Genomic DNA, 19,335 nt, shown 5'->3' on the forward strand with positions numbered 1-19,335 from the left:
TCGGCCCATTGATACAACCTGTCCAGATCCCTCTGCAGACCCTTCCTGCCCTCAAGCAGGTCAGTTCTCCCACCTACCTTGGTGTTATCTGCAAAGTTCCTTCAGGCGCACTTGATCCCCTCTTCCAGATTGTTGATAAAGATATTAAACATGACTGTCCCCAATACTGAAGATATCCTCAGCAAAACCATGACACCTACAGCCTCCCTACCCTGTGCCTATGGGGAGGCTCTGGCTTTCCAGGATGCAGGCAAAGCTCTTTGGCCAGAAGAGAGGACAAGCACATGTCTTATTGTAGCAGTGTATGGAGTCAGTAGTCTCTGTAATTTATCTGCTTCTCTGTTACTTGTGGCTCCCAAAGGGAGCTGTTGAGCCGCAGGGAACCACCAGATCTGACACACTGGTCCTCCCTGCCTGGCTCCTGGTGGCTGAGGAGAGCTTTGGGGACAGAGCCCTATGGAGGTCCCAGAAGAACAGCCAAGTGGGCAGACTCCCCAGGGAACCAACCCTGAGGCAGCTGCCATGACTGCTACTGTGGGAAGCGCCAAGCACTGGGCTGGTGGGGCTGGGATGGGGGCCAGTGCTGCTGGGAGGTGGTCTGTGCCCCATGTGCCCTGGTCTTTGGCACAGCTGAGGCAATGAGACCTTCTGGAGCTGGCACGTTCCTGAGCTGTGACCTGCTATGTGCCCCCTGCACCACCAGGCCCTGTCATGGTGAGGTGAGGCTTGTGCAGGAGGGGAAGCTGCTCTCGTGGTGCAGCACCGGTGTCCTGAGGATCCTAGCAAAGGTGCACCTGGAAAGCTCTGCAATCAGCGCAGCAGTGCAATGAGGCAAGACTAGACCCCTTGCTGGGCTTTGGTGACAAAGACCATACGCTGCTGAGCATCTCCCTGTTGGCTTTCCTTCTTCCTCTCCTTGCACTGACTGTGTTGCATTCTCAGCCTCTGCAGGGGAAATCTTTCAGTGGGACCGCCAAAAATTTGAGACCACTCGATTTTGCAAGGTGACCTGGAGTGGCTGGGTCACTGAAGAAAGCTAAGAAAAGGGCACCAGCTGGTGGAGTGGAAGCATTGCACTGTGATTTCAAATAAATTTCCTTGTTGTGAGGAGATCTAAACTCTTGTGCCTTGTGCCTCCACTAGCCAAACCAGCATGAAAACCCAGAGGTTCTGCTAGCAAAGTTACAGTGCAGCTTTCTGGCATCAGTGGGCAAGCAGCTGTCATGCCCAACACGAAAATGCTCTGTAAACTCAGGAAACAAGGGGCTGAAGCAAGGAGTAAGTAAGACTTGGTTTAATCTATGCTAGGAAGGGAGCTAGGGAGCATTTCAGTGGAAAAGAGCCGCTCTGAGAACTAAGCAGACCAAAACTGCTGAAACTGTGTGTGCAGTAGGCACCCCTCAGATAACTGACACATTTTTCACATTATTTGGTGCCTTTCCTTTTAAGTACCTCTGGCAGCATATTCAGGCTCTCACAAGACATCTCAGATGTCAGCTGCTCTAAAGCAAACGCAGCCAATCATTAATTCATAGCCCTGCGCTAAACTCTGCTGGCAGGTTAGAAGCATGTCATTGTTAGAAAAAAAGATACTGATGTGTAAACTTCTCTTTACTGTAGTCTACTGAAATTAATAAACTTTAGTTGAGTCAGACAGTTAATGTTTCCATGTGTACATTTCTTCCTGAAGCCTCACTCTCTACTGTTGGGACTGCCTAAAAGGATATTTGGTCCTTTCTGGGGCAGGATGGTTCCTCCACTTTCACTTTTCACAGGGGGAGATTGCTCCCAGTAATGAGGATTTTTAGGCTGATGCTGACTCGGAATTTGCATGATGTACTTTGTTGTGCTGCTTTTTTAATTAAACCTTCTTGCACAGTCCTTGAATGTTAGTTTTTGCCTTTTGCAGGTGGTGTCCCTCTTCTCTTGCTGAGTTAGGAGTGAAGACAGCGGTGTGCCTCAGAGGAGATGGAATAATGCAGCAGCCTTTGCTCAGGCTGCTTTGAAATGTCAGTTGAATGTTGAACTTGCAGCTTGTCACGAGCTATTCTGTAGTGCTCCTCTACGCTGCTGAATTGCTGTGGGATGCACTTTTCCTTGAGAAGAGTGAGCAGTGAAGTGAACTATGTCACTATGTGCCTTCATAATATGCTTTTGGTCCCATGAAAGGGCAAATGTAGTAACTAGGTCGATTAGTTTCTCTAAAGATTTACAGCACCGCCTTTCTAACTTGCAGAATTTTGAGGGAAGACGAAAAATTCCAATTTCTATGCAGTTACTAAAACGTGCTCTTAACTTCTGTCTTTCAGCCAGCTTGGATTTTTATGTCCTTTCTTCAGGCCGATTCAAAGTGTGTTTTGGGTAAAAGCTTCATTCATGATCTGTTTCACACGGAGCAAAAAGAAGCTGCAAAGACAGTTTCCAATGTGCTTAATGGGTTGCATTCTGGAGTTTGATCTCTTCACCCTGCTGGAGAAGGAGAATTTGAATGTTTGTTGGCTGAGCTCTGATGTTTACACACCAAGTCACCGTATCTCTTTTCAATGCACATGGCATTGGCTGAGCTCTTCACTTGCACTTTAGACAAGTTAGACTTTGAATAGAACCTCATAAAAGTAATTACCTTTTCAGTTGGTGTCTCTAAAACACAATTGAAAGGTAGAAGAGACACGGGAAGTTGTTTCTGCTGAGTTTGTATTCAGAAAATAATCTGTATCAGGCAGTTCCTAATGCACGGCATTATTGCCAGACTGTAGCATTTGACTGTGAGCCAAAAGTAAATGTCAGCAGGGCGATCTCCAGGTAGCACAGGGGTGGCCCAGTCCTGAGCTCAGTGCTTCCAAGTAGGTTGGGGAGTTGCCTGGTAGGTGTTTCCCTGAGAAGAAAAGACAACCAATCCTCAGCACCAATATTTTTCAGACTGAGAATCTCTCTTCCTATTTAATAACAATGCTTGATTGGTAAAGTTCACTGGGAGGCACTTTGCTCTGTTTTTTTCATACAGAGCTCTGGTGCATGATGAGGACTCCTCAACATTGCCTTTTATTTTCACTCTGCCATTCTTTCACATAACCATGTCTCTACTTGTTATTTTCTTACGCCATAGGACTTTGTGGTCTGCTGGCCATATTGTTAAAGTTTTCTTTTGCAGAAAGAGTTGGATGAAAAAGCAAGCAACATTTTTTGGTGGTTTGTGTTTATGCATATGCATAAGGATCTGTGAACTAGAGAGTAACTGCAGCAGAGGTATGGACCACGTGCTGAGTGCTGTGATGTTGGTGGAAAGGAAGTGCACTTTTCAAACACCCAGCTCATTGATCTGGTGCTGGGTTTGCAATTCTATCTCCTGTTTAAAATTTTAATTAAAATAGCTATTTATATAAACTGTCAGTGTTCTATAAATAGATGAAAGGGATCTGCTCTGTATACTGTTTCAGCTGATTGTAGATCTGCTCTATGCATTTCAACATCTATGGCGCTGATGGGTTTGGTTTTCCCACCTCTGGCATACTTGATTGTCTGTGGCATACTTGATTGTCTGCTTTGAAATGTGAACAGTAATCACCTGAGTTGCCTTTGTCACTGTGGTAAAGCACTAGCATCCAATAAGGAAGGCTGTTCCACTCTTCTGCTGCTCACCCTTTGGAAGGATCCAGATTAAAGTCTGAACAATGCTTGATGTCCACAGTCTGCAGTCTGGGACACACTTATGTTTACACAGCAGGAGAAGTGTAGCTGGGATTATGTGATTCTCCAGTACAGGTAGGTGCTCCAGTATTCAGCTACTGGCTCTGAAGGAGCATGACCTGCAGGGGATAAGATGTGGGTCTGGTAGGTTTGTCTTTTCATGTGCTCTTATTCCTTCTGAAAACATGCAGTGTAGTAAATTAGATTTTGAAAATGGCAATCTCCTTTTTTGTTTAAAAGAGGGAGGTAGTAATGGCAACCAAGTCCCACCTTTCCATAAGCCTGTGGAAACCATAGTGCTGTAGCTTTAATACCTGCAGCAGTCCAGCAGCTGCACATCCTCAACTTCTTTCCCAGTGGAGCAGCAGTTTTCCTGCTGCAAATTGTTCCTAACCCATTGGAACTGGGATTTGGCTGTTGGGGGACATTGACAGCATCATAGAATTGTAGAATCATAGAATAGTTTGGGCTGAAAGGGACCTCCAACGGTCATGCAGTCTTAGGGTTTGAATAATTGCTGAGACCCACAAAATGGAATAACAGGGTGTCTGTACCAGGCCCGTATATGTGATACCTCTTGTGCTAGTATATTTTGATCCTAGAGACATTATCTCCTGCCTGAGTGACTGATGCAACTAAGCGACAACATGGTTTGAAGTTGGGAGCTAAGTTTTAAGAAGAAATTTTTCAGTTGGCTTTTAATTTCTCAAGCCTGATGGTTATAGGCTGCTCTTCTGAAAGCATTCTGGAATCAAACTAGTCTTGTTCAGGCAGGAATCAGTGTTAGACGCAAGCTGATATCTCTGTAAGCCATGCTTATTAGCAACAAATTATCCAGCATATCCTAAATTTTTGTACACTTAAACACTGTTCTGAAAATTGCTAGTTTGAAGTAAAATCATCTATGCATGAAAGTGAAGAAGGGAACACACAGAGAGGCTCAAAACCTTCCTGTTTCCTTGGAGCTACTCTGTACCACATAGCATTAATTAGACAACCAGTGTTTTCTACAAAATTTCAACGTAAGAAGCTTCAGATGTCCTCTTGGCCAACAGCACAAATTGGGATAAGTTTTGGAAGCAATAGCAAAATCTGACTGAAGGAGGAAGCACGTAACAAGGTTGAAGAAAGGAGCGACTATTTGTCTGTTAGAACTAGAAACGTCAACTAAGAAACCTCTTTTTCCGTTGCTCATCCTTCAGGATGAAAAGATTATTCTGAAGACAGAGACTGCTTGTTTTTATCCCAGGGCCGAGCCACTGTAAGAACAATAATGCAACACAGGAGCAGCATGTGCCAGGCACTTTTTGAAATCAGACTCAGTGGAGTTGTTGTCTTGGTGCTAAGTGGATGAAAAAGTTCATTAATATTGACTTTTGTCTACCATTATTGACCTTCTCCCTTCCTCCTCTGCCCCTAAGACAAAGGGATAATTAGCTGTTTTCCAACTTTCCCAAGCTCTGGTTATTCTTCCAATTTGAAAATCAGACCGCTCATTTCAAGAGGTAAATAAGCATAGATGGCAAGTATCTAGCGACTCCCTCAGTTGTAAGATTCTAGCAGACTTTTAAGGAAAGAAATTTGTAAGTGACATGGATTTCTTTGAAATTGGAGCTGGGCTTCTCCGTCATTTCAGTATTTCCGAAACTGCTGTCCTTGGTGTCCAGCTTTCTGAATGTAACGGTGACAATCTTGGCAGGGGACATGACGTGCTGCCCCCACCTGAAGCAGCTGTTCTCAGGTAACGTTGAGGCAGAGCTGGGCTTGTCCTGCCCTGGGTTCCTCCAGGCCTTTCTTGGCAGCCAAACACAGCACTGCCAATGTGTGGGCTGGGTTTGCCATCTGAGCTGAACCAAGAGGAGCATCAGGGGCACTTGGCTGCCTCAGACAAATCAAATGGGCTTGTCTTGCTGTATTACTGCAGTACATAGGCATGCGCTTTCTAATGAACTTTCATTTTTCACAGAGGCAGTGAAAAACAAAAGAACAAGGAACTTTCTTATTTCGGTCCCCAAATACTGTGTGCTTTCTGGGATCTGCAATAGGATTGTGCCATTTACAATTCAGAACTTGGCATTCTGCGTATACATCAGGCACAGATGTGCTCAGTACTGGAACAGAAGCCAAAGGCTGACAGAGAGCAGGTAGCTCTGGAAGGAAGGGAAAAGATATTAAGCCCAAAGAGAACGATGCTTTGTTATTCCTTGAGTATTCTGATTATTTTTCTTGAAAACATGAATTTATACTTCCAAATGTGCATCCATCTTCATTCACTGGTTTGTTTTGTTGCTCTTCTGTGGCTGTTTCTGTTTCAGCTATATCTGCATAGCTGAATGCCTGCTATGGCCAGACACAAATTTTATTCTTCTGTCACATTGTTATAGCCCTCAAGAAACAAAGTGTTTCTCATTAAATGAAACCTAGGGTAGCAATTTACATGGAATTTCTGAGTATTGTGGCCAGAACTGTCCCCGTGTCCTCCTCCTGTGCCAGCACATGTGTTCAACTACGCTCTGCAGTTAGCCAGATGGAGCAGTCTGGGGTAGAATGAAGTCTTGTAGGCTAGTTCTAGGCTGGATCAGTTCACCAGTACAGCGTGCAGTTCATTTTGTAGCTTTGCAAATGATTGTGGTGACACGCAAAGGGCAATGGCAACTGCATTCAGGTGGCTTAAACTGGCCATGGAATGGCAGCCTTCAGGTGTGAGTCCTCAGTGGAAATGTGGTTGTTGAGATTAAGGACCTTTTTTATGTATGTGTCCATTTTCCACCTCTTGACCCTTGGGTTATGCAGTGGTGAGATTTTTCCAGCACAGATGACTCAATAGCATTTGTTTCGAAGAAGTCTGTTAAATTGCACAGCCAATTCCAGGTGACTTAAGATTTTGTTGTGACAACATCATGATCTCATTGCAGGATCTAGATTTTGATGCGTATAAACTATTAGACACATCATCTGTATAGCTCTATGCAGGGGAAAGGCAACAAACAGTCTGAGTTCATGTTTTCTCTCAGGCAGAAGAAATTATAGAAAGTAGCAATGAAAAGAACAATATTATCTGCTGTCCTTTGCTTTCTTTGCCCACAGCTAGAATAGACCAGGGATTTTACTCTCCTACAGTTTTCAGTACTTTGCAGTGCCTTTAAGTCTGGGTCTTGCACTATTTTCACCCAGAAGATGATTGCATAGTCAAGTAAACCTTCTAGATTTTAGGAGATTTTTCCTGTTATTTATATTTGGTTTCCCTTGACTACATATTTTTTGAACCTTTCTGGTGCATGGAATTTTGGGCAATGAAGCACAGAGGCATGAGGGAGAAAATAGGTAAAATGAAGAGAGTGAAGGTGGAAGCACTAGGTTATCCACAGTTGCCTTCCAGAGAAATTTGCCTTCCATTTTAATTTATAAATGTACATATTGTTGAGTAGGTTATTTAAATGAAAGACCTTGTAGTGGTAATAAAATGCAAAAATCAAATGGGAGAAACTTATGAGGTAGAAGTTGAACTCTAAATTTTTATGCTTTGTTCCTAGTTTTCTAGATGTGAAAAAAATTGCTATGTTCTCTACAATGGATTTTGTAGGGAACGTTCAATGTGAATCCTTCTGGCAGGGGAAGGTGATTTTTATAAGCAAAACTGATTTCACTCATGCTCCTTCTGCCACGGATTTCACTTATTCTTTCATATTCACTAGTGCCAGGACATATTTGTCCAGGTAATCTGGGAAGGAGTAATAGTGCCACACAGGGCAGCTGTCAGCAGCGGCTGAGTTCTCATCATGTCTCTAAAGGTTCTTCTTTATTGGCAATCATCATTAACTATTACCTGAATTTTCGTCATACTTTTTGCATCTTCCATGAGTAGAGATTTACTGAGATCTTTCATCTGACTATCTTCTCTTGCCTATTGCAAGTCTCAGGAAAAAATTGCTGAGTCTCAGTGTTCTTTTTTTTTCTTACTTGAGTTTTTTATAGTTGCAATCTTGTTTTTCAGCTCTTTAACACCTTTTCTTTATGTTTTTAAATTGCGGCAGTCCTTGTTCTCTTCTTATTTGAATGGCAACCCTCTTCACCAGTTAAGGCATATTATGTCTTTATAATTTGTTCCATTCTTTATTCAGATGCCTCTATATCCATATTTCCATTCAAATGCCATTCATTGCAAATTTAAGATTTCTGTTATATCGATCTGCAGTTTATTGCAGTGTTTGCTTCAAAAAGAAACAGGGCACACGTGGATAGCTTTTCATTGCTTTGCATGCCAGCTATAGAAAGCTCATATGTAGAGGACCTGTGAGCAAATGAGCAAACATATTTGAAAGGTAATGTTTACTAGAAAATACACTTTTTGTAACATAGAAATTAAACCAGCTGGATTTTATACCTAAAAATGCACCCTACATCTACCGATTCTTAATTATTTTAAAATTACACTATGGTATAGTATAATAATTAATAAGTTTAGGATACTAAAGTTTGTTATTATAATGCTATCAAACAGAAATTGAATGCAGTATGAAATCTCATGCTGACCTTTAAACCGACATACATTACTCCATAGCTAATCCGTGCAAAAATCTTGTTTAGATGAGACCAAGACTGTATGAAAGACAAATAGCAACTGAATGTTTAAGATCAGCATTTTCCCCTGTGTCCTGCTGATAACTGCCTGAGGCACAGACCCCGGAGAAGTTCGCTTTTGCAGGACAGCAAGCCAGGGACCCTGGACGGTCTCGGTGTGACCTGCCGCCACCTCCTGGCCATAAAACCATAGACCCATTTCAGTTGTAAAAGACACTTAAGATCAAGCGCAACCATCAACCTAACGCTGCCAAGTCCACCACTAAACCATGTCCCTAAGTGCCACATCTACACATCTTTTAAATACCTCCAGGGATGGTGACTCAACCACTTCCCTGCGCAGCCTGTTCCAATGCCTGACCACCCTTTTGGTGAAGAATTTTTTCCTAATATCCAATCTAAACCTCCCGTGGTTCAACCTGAGGCCATTTCATCCTATTATGCCACAAACAGGTAGGGGTGCTTTGCAATCATGAACTGTGACAATGTTTGTTCCTGTAAACCATTGCTGTGGGTGCCATTGTCCCATTCATATTCCCGAACACCCTTAATGCTCTCCCCCTATGAGGTCTCTGCAAGCAGATTTTTAAGGCATGGGTTTTCTTCAGAATGATTAGTAACACGGGAACCCTGTTCCCATTAATAACATTAACTAATAACATTAGTAACCCTGTGTCCCAGGTTTGAAGAGATTTGATTCTCCCAAACTGAGTGGTTGGGTCCCAGATTCCTCATATAGAGAAGTAGCACCGTCTCCCTGGAATGCTTTCGACTTACTTTGAAGAAGCTACTTTTTGACAAAAAAAATGGATTCAATTCCATGAGAGCTGGGGCAAAAGCTAAACTGCAGACCCTTGTCTTCCCAGCAACTAGAAAGCAGTGATAGCTTTAACAGACAGGTGACCTTTATGAACAGAACAATTCAAGAATGGAATTTTAATTCTTTTTGTGACTTCCTAAAAGTATTTGCATACGAAGTCTCCTACAATATTTAGTATTTTACCCAAGCTGTTTGAATCATATGACATTGGGAATATTGGCTATTAATTTTAAAGGCAGATTTCTAGTTTCCAGTATGCTAAAGAAAGCCAGGAAAACAGAATCCAATGGATTTGTAAAATACTGACACCCAAGTATTTATAATACTAAGAATTTCCTGCTGTTTGAGAAAAGATCATGAATATTAAAGCCTTGATTCATGGAGTACGTGTAAGGGACAAGGCTGCTAAGTATCAGCATTCACAGTTATTAATTTGGATCTTTGCTTACATGGACTGAGGCATTAGAAATCAGATTATATCAATTAAGAACTCTGGGAAAATTGGAAAGCCACAAGAATTTATTATTAACACCAGAAGCCAAATATAAAATTGAGTGCATTCCTGCTAGTGATACAGGCATTTGAAAACACTCTGTTACTGAAATGACCTCATGCATGGAGGATATTCATCTCTCCATCATCCCAGAGAGTGGTTCCAAAACTCCACACCACCAGTGTTCCCAGAACACTAGGAAAGGCTCATCTCCGGGTCCATAAGATACTGCTGTTCCATGAAGCAGCATGATTTATCTTTTCCACGTCTCTGCTAGAGCTAACCTAGAAAAAAAGGAAAGCAAGTCCAGCTGCCACCCTTTGATAGGCACAGCCTCTGCATCTCGTCAGGCTGCCTTGTACACTTGCAAAGGTGTCCCTGAAGCCAGGAGTGTGAGAGCAAACGGCGGAAAATTTGAAAAGACATGGAAGATGGGGCCAAGGGTAAGACCTGCCTTTCCTATTTGAGTTGAAAGTGTGAAACCCACTTCAAGTGATGTGAGGAGAGTGGACTTCCAAAGTACCTAAATGACATGTTGGAATTAATTTTTAGTTAAAAAACAAAAAAAGTCAACAAAGAAAAAAATTACTCCTCTGTGCCATAAGAAAAAGTATCCATTTGCTACAAAAAGCCCAGAAGGATGAATGTGTAGAAATCAAAAATAAATGTCTAACACATTTACCTTATGGAAGGCACTTAAACAGACCTCAGAATACAAGTCCAGACAAAGAACATTGCCTGCACTGCCTCTGGGGTGAAAAACAGGAGACACAATGCCGCAGAAAGGAATATTCTGAAGTCCTTGAGGTGTTCTCAAGACATTGCTCCTCTGCAGCCTTGCCCAGACACCTGCCCAAGGCAGTCACACCCCAGGTACTTGTGGTTTTGTTAACCACAGCAGGCATCGTGGCTGGTTTAGGATTCCTTCTGCCTGGGTCACTCTACAACCTGCCCTGCCCAAGGGGCAAGAGGGAAGGGGAAGTGGAAGGGAAGGAGGCACTGGAAGAGGAAAAGGAAGGCTTGTGAAAATGTGGATTTTTGTTGGAAGAAGAGCTTAGAGAGTTGGGACTGTCCAGCTCAGAGAAAAAAAGGCTCGGGGGCATTGTCCAGAGAGGTTATGGAATCACCGCACACGGAGTTATTCACAAGCCAGTGGGACCCGTGTCTGGGCAGCCTGTAGCTCTGGATTCCCACGGCACGGGGAAGGAGATCCTCTCCCCACAAGTGGCTACGTGGGTTTGGTTTGGAGGGGAGAGGCAAGGGCTGAAGGGAGAGCTGTCGCAGGGCAGGGAGGCAGGCAGAACGCAGAGGAGGGCGCTCAGCCTTAGAGCAGCTGCCCCATGCCAAGCGTGGAAAACAAGGGGCTCAGCTGGGAAGCAGAGCTGCTCCCTGAGCTCACCCATGCAGGGCAGAGCCAGAGGGGTGATGTCACAAGCAGACAGGTAAGGTCCTTTCTATTTGTCCCTGCCACTCAAGGAGAGCCACCGCTGCTGCTGTGCAGGTGGGCAAAGGGCCAGAGCCTGCGCAGGAGAGGCCCTGAGCCCCAGACCTTCTTCCTAGGGGCTGGGGCAAAGCAGGGTCTGTCCTGGCTTCCCTGCCCCAGACAAGGCTCGGCCAAGCCCAGGCAACCCAAGCCCAGAGACAGGACCTGCGAGCGAGGGCCAGCAAGGGCAGGCGGCCAAGGCAGGCAGGGCACGGGACGGCACAGCGCGGAGAGACCTGCGGGAGCAAGCTGCGAGCAGCGTGCCTGGAGCAGGGAGGCCTGCACGGTGCCACAGCAGGAGCGGGAGCCCGAAGCGACATGTTCTGGTGGGGCCTTCCGAAGGCAGGGAAGCAAAGGTGGAAATGAGCCACTTCTCCCAGGCTGCTCTCCCCTGTGAGCCACGAAGACAGGCAGCTGCTCAGAGGCAGCTTTGCTAACTGCTTTGGAGACAGGGCTGTGGTCTGTCTGGTTGCGATGCTGCAGCGGGTGACACACAAGAACATGCACATGGCTGGTAAAATTTCCAAGCAGAGCAAGCAGCAGCACATTTCTCCATCACATACGCAGATGGTGCTGCAAAAGAGCTCTGTGCTTAAGTATCTCTTGCCAGCCGGCAGGCCCAGGAGTCACAGCAGGGCTGACACCCAAAGCCAGCATGTGGCCTCACCCTCCAAAAAGAAGACAAGCAAGAATAAGAAGAGATGCCCCAGGCAAAGGGCTGCACCTGCCCATGTCACTGCTGCTATCCAGTAAGAAGGAAGCATAAGCTCTTGCCCCACAACAGCAAGGCAAGGGCTGCTGCTGGAGCCAGGTTCTTACCAAATTCAGCACTATAAGGGAACAAGAAAGGGTTTGGTAATGCCATGTCAGATGTGGGGCACTTTGTGCTGCGTGTTGGGCTAGTGTCTCCTGGCTGGCCAAAGGCGTGCAGTTGGACACAGGCAGAAAGCTCTGCAAAGAGAGGCTGTAGCACAGCCCTTGCTGAGGAGGGAGGGCACCCACCTGCCTGGAGGGCAACTGGTCCTGATGGGCACCACCTGCCTCCAGCTCAGGTTTGCACTTGGTCTGAAAGCAGCTGCAAGGGGGACAAGGGGTCTCCCGCCCGGAGAATGGGCACAGGCCATGAAGGATGGCGAGGGTGAAAGTTTCTGGAAGAGCAAAGGGCCCTGGAGGTTCCTCTAGCACCGTCCCAAGGGGGAATACGGCAGCAGAGACAGCAAGTAGCCCACAGTCCAGCCACGTTTGCCCTTCCTGGCTGGGGAGGGTGGGAAAGCACTTGGGCTCATCATGGCCAGCACCCCAATTGCCACAGCTGCCTGCCCAGGCTGAGCCTGGTGACCGGTGTCTCCACACCTTTCTTTCCATGGCTCTCAGAGAGCCCCCAGGTTCCTGATCCAGCCTGAGCACACTGCGCACCTTTCTTCCAGGCGAAGCACGCAAGGACAGGCCCTCCTGTGCAATCTTCCCATCGCGGGTATCTCCACTCGGGACCCTGTCAAGGCAGGGAAAGCTGCTTTCTGACAGTGTCTGTTAGCCATTTTCCCCACTTCTCCTGCTTATTTCCACGCTGCAAGGTCTTCTGCATGTAGCCTTTACGTCTAGTTTCCCCTGGAACTCCGTGGGAAGAGGGGAAGAGGAAAGAAGGGCACATGTGCCATGGGGAAGTGTGTTGCCTGCTGTTGCATTCCACTCAAAACTGCTACCAACACATGACCCAGCTCGCTGCAGGATTTCATCATAGAGGCACAAAGCGCTTTGACTCAAGGAACAGTTCAAACAGCCTCTTCTTTCAGTCCCCCTTTGTAACATGTTCCAGAAGTGGTTTCCAGTGGAGACAAGGGCAAAGACACATCCATCCCCCATTGTCTTTGCACCTCGGAGACAATACATAGCACGTAAACACATCTCTAGGAGACCTGGGAAATGATCTCAGTGGCACCACAAACCCGTTGCTGGTGAAAATGCTACTGAGGATAAATACTGATGCTATGGGGAATTTCTGAAAAAAGCAGGTATTCCTGGCTAATAATCGGCCTCCAAAGGCAACAGTGTCCCCTGCTGCAACGCTAGGAGATGTAAAGTATTGTCAGTACAGCAGGGCCATCAAAGGTTAAAAAACCAGCCCACATCTGCAAATTGGGAAGCAAGCCAAGAGTAACCACTGGTTTGATTCTCCCCTTTCCTGGTGTTGAGGGGTGCGTCACGAGGTAACCTGGCATGCGAAAGAGATACCTTATCTCATACGTATGATTGCAAAACATCCTTAAATCTCACCCATACTGATATGTGTTAAAAAACGGCACCAGGATTTCTGTCTATAAAAGGCACCATATTTTGCATTTCTGTAATTGCAGGGTATTTTTTCTAGCTATGCGGCAAGACTGGAGTGGAGGAGGGGAGAATTCAAGAAAGGAAACAGCTGCAGAGAGGCAAAGGGTCAGCAGTGGCTCACAGGTGCAGATTCAATGTTCTGGACAGTACGGCACCCTGGAGCTGTAGAGAATCATCGGGGGCAACACGGGACAGCGGGAGAGGACAGAGTCCCATATTTGCTGGGGCAAGGCAGAGGCAGAGCTAGAGGGATGGACTGGGCAAAGCCCTCTGTGTGACACCTTCCACGCATAAAGAAATGAAAAAAATGGGACTCCCCAGAAGGACGTCAGCAATCCCAGCCACACTAGCACATTTTCGGGTTCCGCGTAACATCAGCGCGAGCTGAGCTTTTATTGCTGACAAGATGCCATTGAAATACAGGTGTAGAAGCGCTTGTGCATGTGCTTGTGGACAGAAGGGTTATATGTATTATGGACGCGAGAGTGGGCAAGGCATGGGACGAGGTGTGTTCCACCTATGCACGGACGCTGCGGAGGGTCCATGGGCTGGTAGGCAGGCGGCAGTCCCAGGGAGAGCCTGCAGCGTTCTGCTGCTGCGGCAGAAGGGCAGAGCTGCTGCGCGGGTGGTGCTGGCGGGGCTGCCCGTGGCGAGGAAGGCAGAGGAGCAGAGGTCACCATGTGTCCTTCTCTTGGGAGAGGAGCTGCCGTGGTGTTGGCTTTGCTCACAGCTCCAGGGACCTCCCCAGGTCTGTTCTGGGGGCCCTGCACAGCCAGTCCCCAACACCGTCGCCAGCGGGCACGTCAATGCTTTGCAAAAGAAGAACTGTGAACTTTTAACAACTCCCACCGTGGCCTGTGCTGCGGCACAGCAACGGCACTGGGAATCACCGGTGCCACGTGCAGAAGCCCCGTCAGACTCGTTACCGTTGAACCGCTGCCACCTTAACGACGCCTCATGCGGCTCCTCTCCAGGCACCGCGGGACCCTCCCCTGTGCCGTTTGGGCGGGCAGCGCCTCGGCCCGCCGGCTGCGGTACCCAAAGTGCTGAGTAGGGCCGTGAGACCCACACGCTGCGTTCGGGCTCCGGCACCTGGTCGCCTTTGTGGGAGCCCAGGCAGAGCCACCGCTGCTGCTGCCGTGGCACTTGGTGCCCGACCACTGTCAGATAAAAGCTGGGATTTCACCCTTCGCTTATCTGAGGTTCAGTTCCCTTCTCAGCCATTTCTTCCGGACTTCTTCCAGACACTTCTCCATCTACAGCTGCTCCCTGAAGAGCCCTTGTCACCCACCCACCTGCTCTTCCCTTCCCTGTCGTGCTCTTCAGCTCTGCCTCCCTTGACACCTCAGGGGTGAACTGGTTCCTGATGGATACCCACTGTGAAATCCCTCCCCAAACACAACCCCCAAACCCGACAGTTCCCCAGGGACCAAACTGAGCAGATTCTGCTGCTGGGAACACCACAAGTGACTGTGGGGAGGTGGCAATGGAGAAAAAGCACCTGATTGCAAAGCATGCAAAAAATGAGCTATCATTTATGTGCTTACATGCCCTTGTGGACCTGGCCTTTCTTAAACAATGAGATGTAAAGCTCTTCCAGCGTAGCTTGTGATGGCAATCATGCCCTGTGATGTGAAGGAAGGTCTGGAAAGAAAGGCGCCCGTATCTCTGGTCAGGGAGGTAAGACTTGAGGGAGGGAAGTGGAAGCAAACCTCGGGCATGAGCAGCAAAGAGCCCTGAGCGAGATGCTGGATCCACACCCTGCAGATGTATAATATGCTGCTTCCTCAAAGTCTGCTGTGGTGTGCACAGCCAGCCCAACCTTTGGTATGACGGTGTTTTGCTGGGTGGCAGAGCTAGGGCAGATGCTTTCCAATAGAGGAGAATCAGAGACATGTCAGCTCCCTGGCTGGATTTAACAGCACCGTTGTCTCTCTCCCACCAAGACATTGGGCACAAGTTGCAACAACAATAGCAGAAATGGGGTGCAGGGCCAGGGGATCCCCAGAGGTCTCTTCCAGTCTTACTTCTTCTAGGGTCTGTGAACGCAGGAGAAACGAAAGTGACTTCTGTGCAGTGCTCTTACAGGCCCAGCTATTCAAATGTGGTAGGTACCATGCTAATGTTTGTGCTTTTCATGCTGAAATCAGGAATGATCCACTTCAGAGAAGGCATATTTCATTATTCCCATTTCTTTTTTCCTTTTAAAATTCTTCCAGATTTTTAGTAGTCCATAGTTTAGTTTATGACGAGTGCCTTAGAAAAGGGAATTTTTCCCTTCTGCTACCTCAGCGTTCCAGAAACAGCTACAATGAGTTTCTAGCTTTTTATAAAAATAACTTTTCAATGGTCTTTCAGCTCTCTTACCAGCTCAAAACAGTAAGCAACACAGCTGGCAGCAAGTGGTGGCTGCAGGTCAGCTTTTTGTAATACAGTTTCTCCTGTTATGGGTTATCATAGAATTATCCAGGTTGACAACCAGCATTATTCCGTATTGAATTGTAGCCTACTTTTTCAGTGCCAAAGTACAGCCCATTCACACCAAAACCTCAAGGAGATCCTTTCATCTGATCCATGTGCACAATTTTCTTCCCAGTCCTTTCCGAAGGGCCATGTGCACATCCTTGTTCCTCAGGCTATAAACCACAGGGTTCAGCAAGGGAGTCACCACAGTGTAAGTGACAGAAATCAGAATGTCCTCCTTTAGGGAATGGGTGGATTTTGGCCTTAAATAGATGGTGGAGGCGCACCCAAAGTGCACAACAATAACAGTGAGATGGGAGGCACAAGTGGAAAAGGCTTTACGTTTCCCTGCAGCAGAGGGGATCTTGTGGATGGTCTTGATGATAAAAACATAGGAGAGAAGAATCAACAAGAATGAGCCAAGCACAACCACAAAACAAAAAATAAAAATTACTGTCTCAATTCCATTATTTTGTGTGCAAGCTGCCTGAATGACAGGAGCCATGTCACAGAAGAAGTGATTAATTACCTTCTCTCCACAGAAAGTCAATGTGAATATAAAGTAGGTTACTATCAGGGACACAGTAAAGCCAGTCACCATTGCAAAGGTCACTAGCTGACTACAGACTCTGTTGGTCATCAGGAATTTGTAATGCAAAGGTTTGCATATAGCCATACATCGGTCGTACCCCATTGCTGTTAGAAGCATACAGTTAGTGCCCCCAAAGCCAAGAAAGAAAAACATTTGAACAGCACATCCAGTGAAAGATATGGAGTTCTGTTCTGTTATTAGATTTACCAGCATCTTGGGAATGATAGCAAATGTATAACAAGTTTCTGAAAATGAGAGAATGGAAAGGAAGAAATACATGGGCATGTGAAGGTGACGATGAAGACTAATAATTGTCATTAGCAGGACATTTCCAGTGAGGGTGAGCAGGTAAGTCAAGAAAAAAAAGAAAAATAATGGAATCTGTAGATCTGGAAAATCTGAAAATCCAATCAAGATGAACTCCATCACTTTGGTCTCATTCATCATAAAGTTTCTGATCTAGAAAGAGGTAATTGAGAAAAAGAAACCGGACTTAAATGGTGAGAAAAGCAACAAAACCATTTCTCCTTCATAATCCCAAAGCACGGTATAACAGCAGGGAGCAGTCCTCTGACACATATGGACAGTATTTCTACAGTTAAGAAATAGGAACAGTAAGTAAGATAACTTTGTTTCTTTTCAAGTTCCCTGCTTCTTTGCAAGATCTCTGTTTGGTTTAGGAATATTATTAAATGTGGTATGATAAGATATTTCTTTGCTGTTTGTTCAATATGCAGTGAAATGTTAAGAAAACCATTCTTACTCCAAAGTCAGAGTAGCAGCTCGTTCTAACAGCACTGAACATACAGGGGAAAAGCACTTGGGGATTTTTTGAGGCTGAATTCTCAATGGTTTATCTCACTACATAATGAATTTTGGTGTTCTGGGACTAGAGGGTCTAGAAGTGCAAAAGTATTCAAAATCAGACAGTTCAAATACAGGGCAAAGAAAAGACTATTTTATGCTTGGAGAAAATCCTCACTGTTCATCTGACATTGTAAAATCAAATCCAGCAAGCCTTTCAACATACGAAGGATTTCTTTCTGTGGTTCAGTATTCAAAAGCTAGCAATACCCAATAAAACAAGCCACTGATTCATTCAGTTTCACTTTTAGTGCCAGTAGCACCTTATATTAACACATTTAAATACATTTTAATGTTTTAAGTAAAACCTAGCTATAATTAATGGCTTCATCACAATGCAGAGTGAACTAGGAGGAAAGGCAAAACCAGGGTACTATAAAGGGTGCTATAAAGGAGAGAAACAGGGCTAAACCCTTCATCACTGACGTCGTGCTGCGCTAGAAATCACTGGGGTCTTTATAGTTCTCAGGACCCTATGGTTCAGCTTACCTACATATATAATATCAGAATCCAAATGCTGACTTGCAGAAACTGCTGGAATTTTTTACCTAAAGAAACATACCTTTGATGACAACTCTAAGATCACAGATTGATGCAAACTTTGCTCAGCCTTGCCAGTAATGTCTTCCCCGAGATGCCAGAAGTGGTCTTTTTTATCTTCCTGACAAGGACTGGAAAGGAAAGGAGATAGACATCGTAACTACATTCCTATTGGGAGAAAAATGAGCTGTTAGAAGTGCAGGGCATAGAAGAAGTCTTCTGAATACTTGCAATTCAGGCAAGTCACACCTTTATATATCCTGTGAGACCTCTAGGGTAAAGCCTTTGTAGTAAATCAAAACCTAGTAATTGGTAACAGGATCATCAATGGGACATAATAAAATCTCATAAACTTCACAGTTTTAATTCAGAAATTAAAGAAAACAAATGAAGGGAAGCTTCAATGCAATTATAATTGAAAGCTCTTTTCCCCAGAAATGTTCTGTTCAAAAATATCAAAAGTTTCTTTTTTAACATTACAACTGAAAAACTGTTCAATTTTCAGGTGGATCTTCGGGAAGATTCCTTCCACACAGTCTAATGCACAAAGCCAACTAAATGCATATTTTTCAAAAATACATGAACTGTTCTTTGGAATTATTTGTAAATAGCAAAGTACATTAATATGGTAAATTCTTGTTAGCACAACTGGAGTTGCAAGTCACAAAACTAACTTCTGGGTCAGGAAATCAGTGAGTAAACCTAACACAATATGCCTTTATGGCATAAAATAGAAGCCCACGAGTTAACTCTATTGGAATTGTCATTGAAGTGCTCAGAATATAAAGAAATGCCAGTTCTCAGACCTTGTCATTTAGGTTTATGTAATAGTTCATAATTTCAGTCTTCCCTGTAAACTTGGACCCGTTTTCATCAGGAACTTCTTGGTCAAATTTTCAGCAAACTACATTTTCCTTATTTTTTATATTCTAGATTTCCATATTCCAAAACTAAACAGACTGAAATAGTAAAAAAAAAATATTAAATATCAGCATAAAATGTCCAGCATTGTTCTCTGAGTTAATATAATTCAATTACAAGAAATACAAGGATATGCATTACTTCAGAGCTCCTACAACTGGGGAGTATTCCACAAGCTTTAGTGGCACGAAGTGGGAAGGCACTGAGAGAGACAACTGAGGAGTTTTCTGTGAACCAAGAAGGTGATATGGCAAGTGGGGAATGGCAAAAGAAAATAGACCAACTATATCTCCTATTGTACCTTAAGCGGAATGATAAGTGGGTCAAGGCTTTCCTTGGTCCAAGGATAATCATTCGATGTGCGTTGGCACATCTACGAATGACAGTTTGTTTCCAGTCCAGAAGGCTGACCAAGCATCAGACCACAGTGTTACCTAAAATTCCTGCTGTGCTTTTAGGCTTCGGCTTTTGATTGGAAACTATCGTGCAGTGTTGCTATGGTCTGAGGGACTGTAGTCCAGAAGGAGCTCCTGAACTCGATGGGTGCAGGATCAGGCTCC

At 45.2% G+C, this 19,335-nt stretch overlaps 1 protein-coding gene across 1 annotated transcript; it reads right to left on the reverse strand.

Annotated features, from left to right (window-relative positions):
• Positions 1-15,958: 15,958 nt before the first annotated feature.
• Positions 15,959-16,903, reverse strand: LOC121088616 (olfactory receptor 10R2-like). Its single transcript, XM_040594984.1, has one exon. The coding sequence runs from the start codon at positions 16,895-16,897 to the stop codon at positions 15,959-15,961; it is 939 nt and encodes a 312-aa protein (XP_040450918.1). The 5' UTR covers positions 16,898-16,903.
• Positions 16,904-19,335: the final 2,432 nt, after the last annotated feature.

The sequence above is a fragment of the Falco naumanni genome, chromosome 5 (assembly GCF_017639655.2).
Source record: "Falco naumanni isolate bFalNau1 chromosome 5, bFalNau1.pat, whole genome shotgun sequence".
In the NCBI taxonomy this organism is placed as follows: Eukaryota; Metazoa; Chordata; class Aves; order Falconiformes; family Falconidae; genus Falco; species Falco naumanni.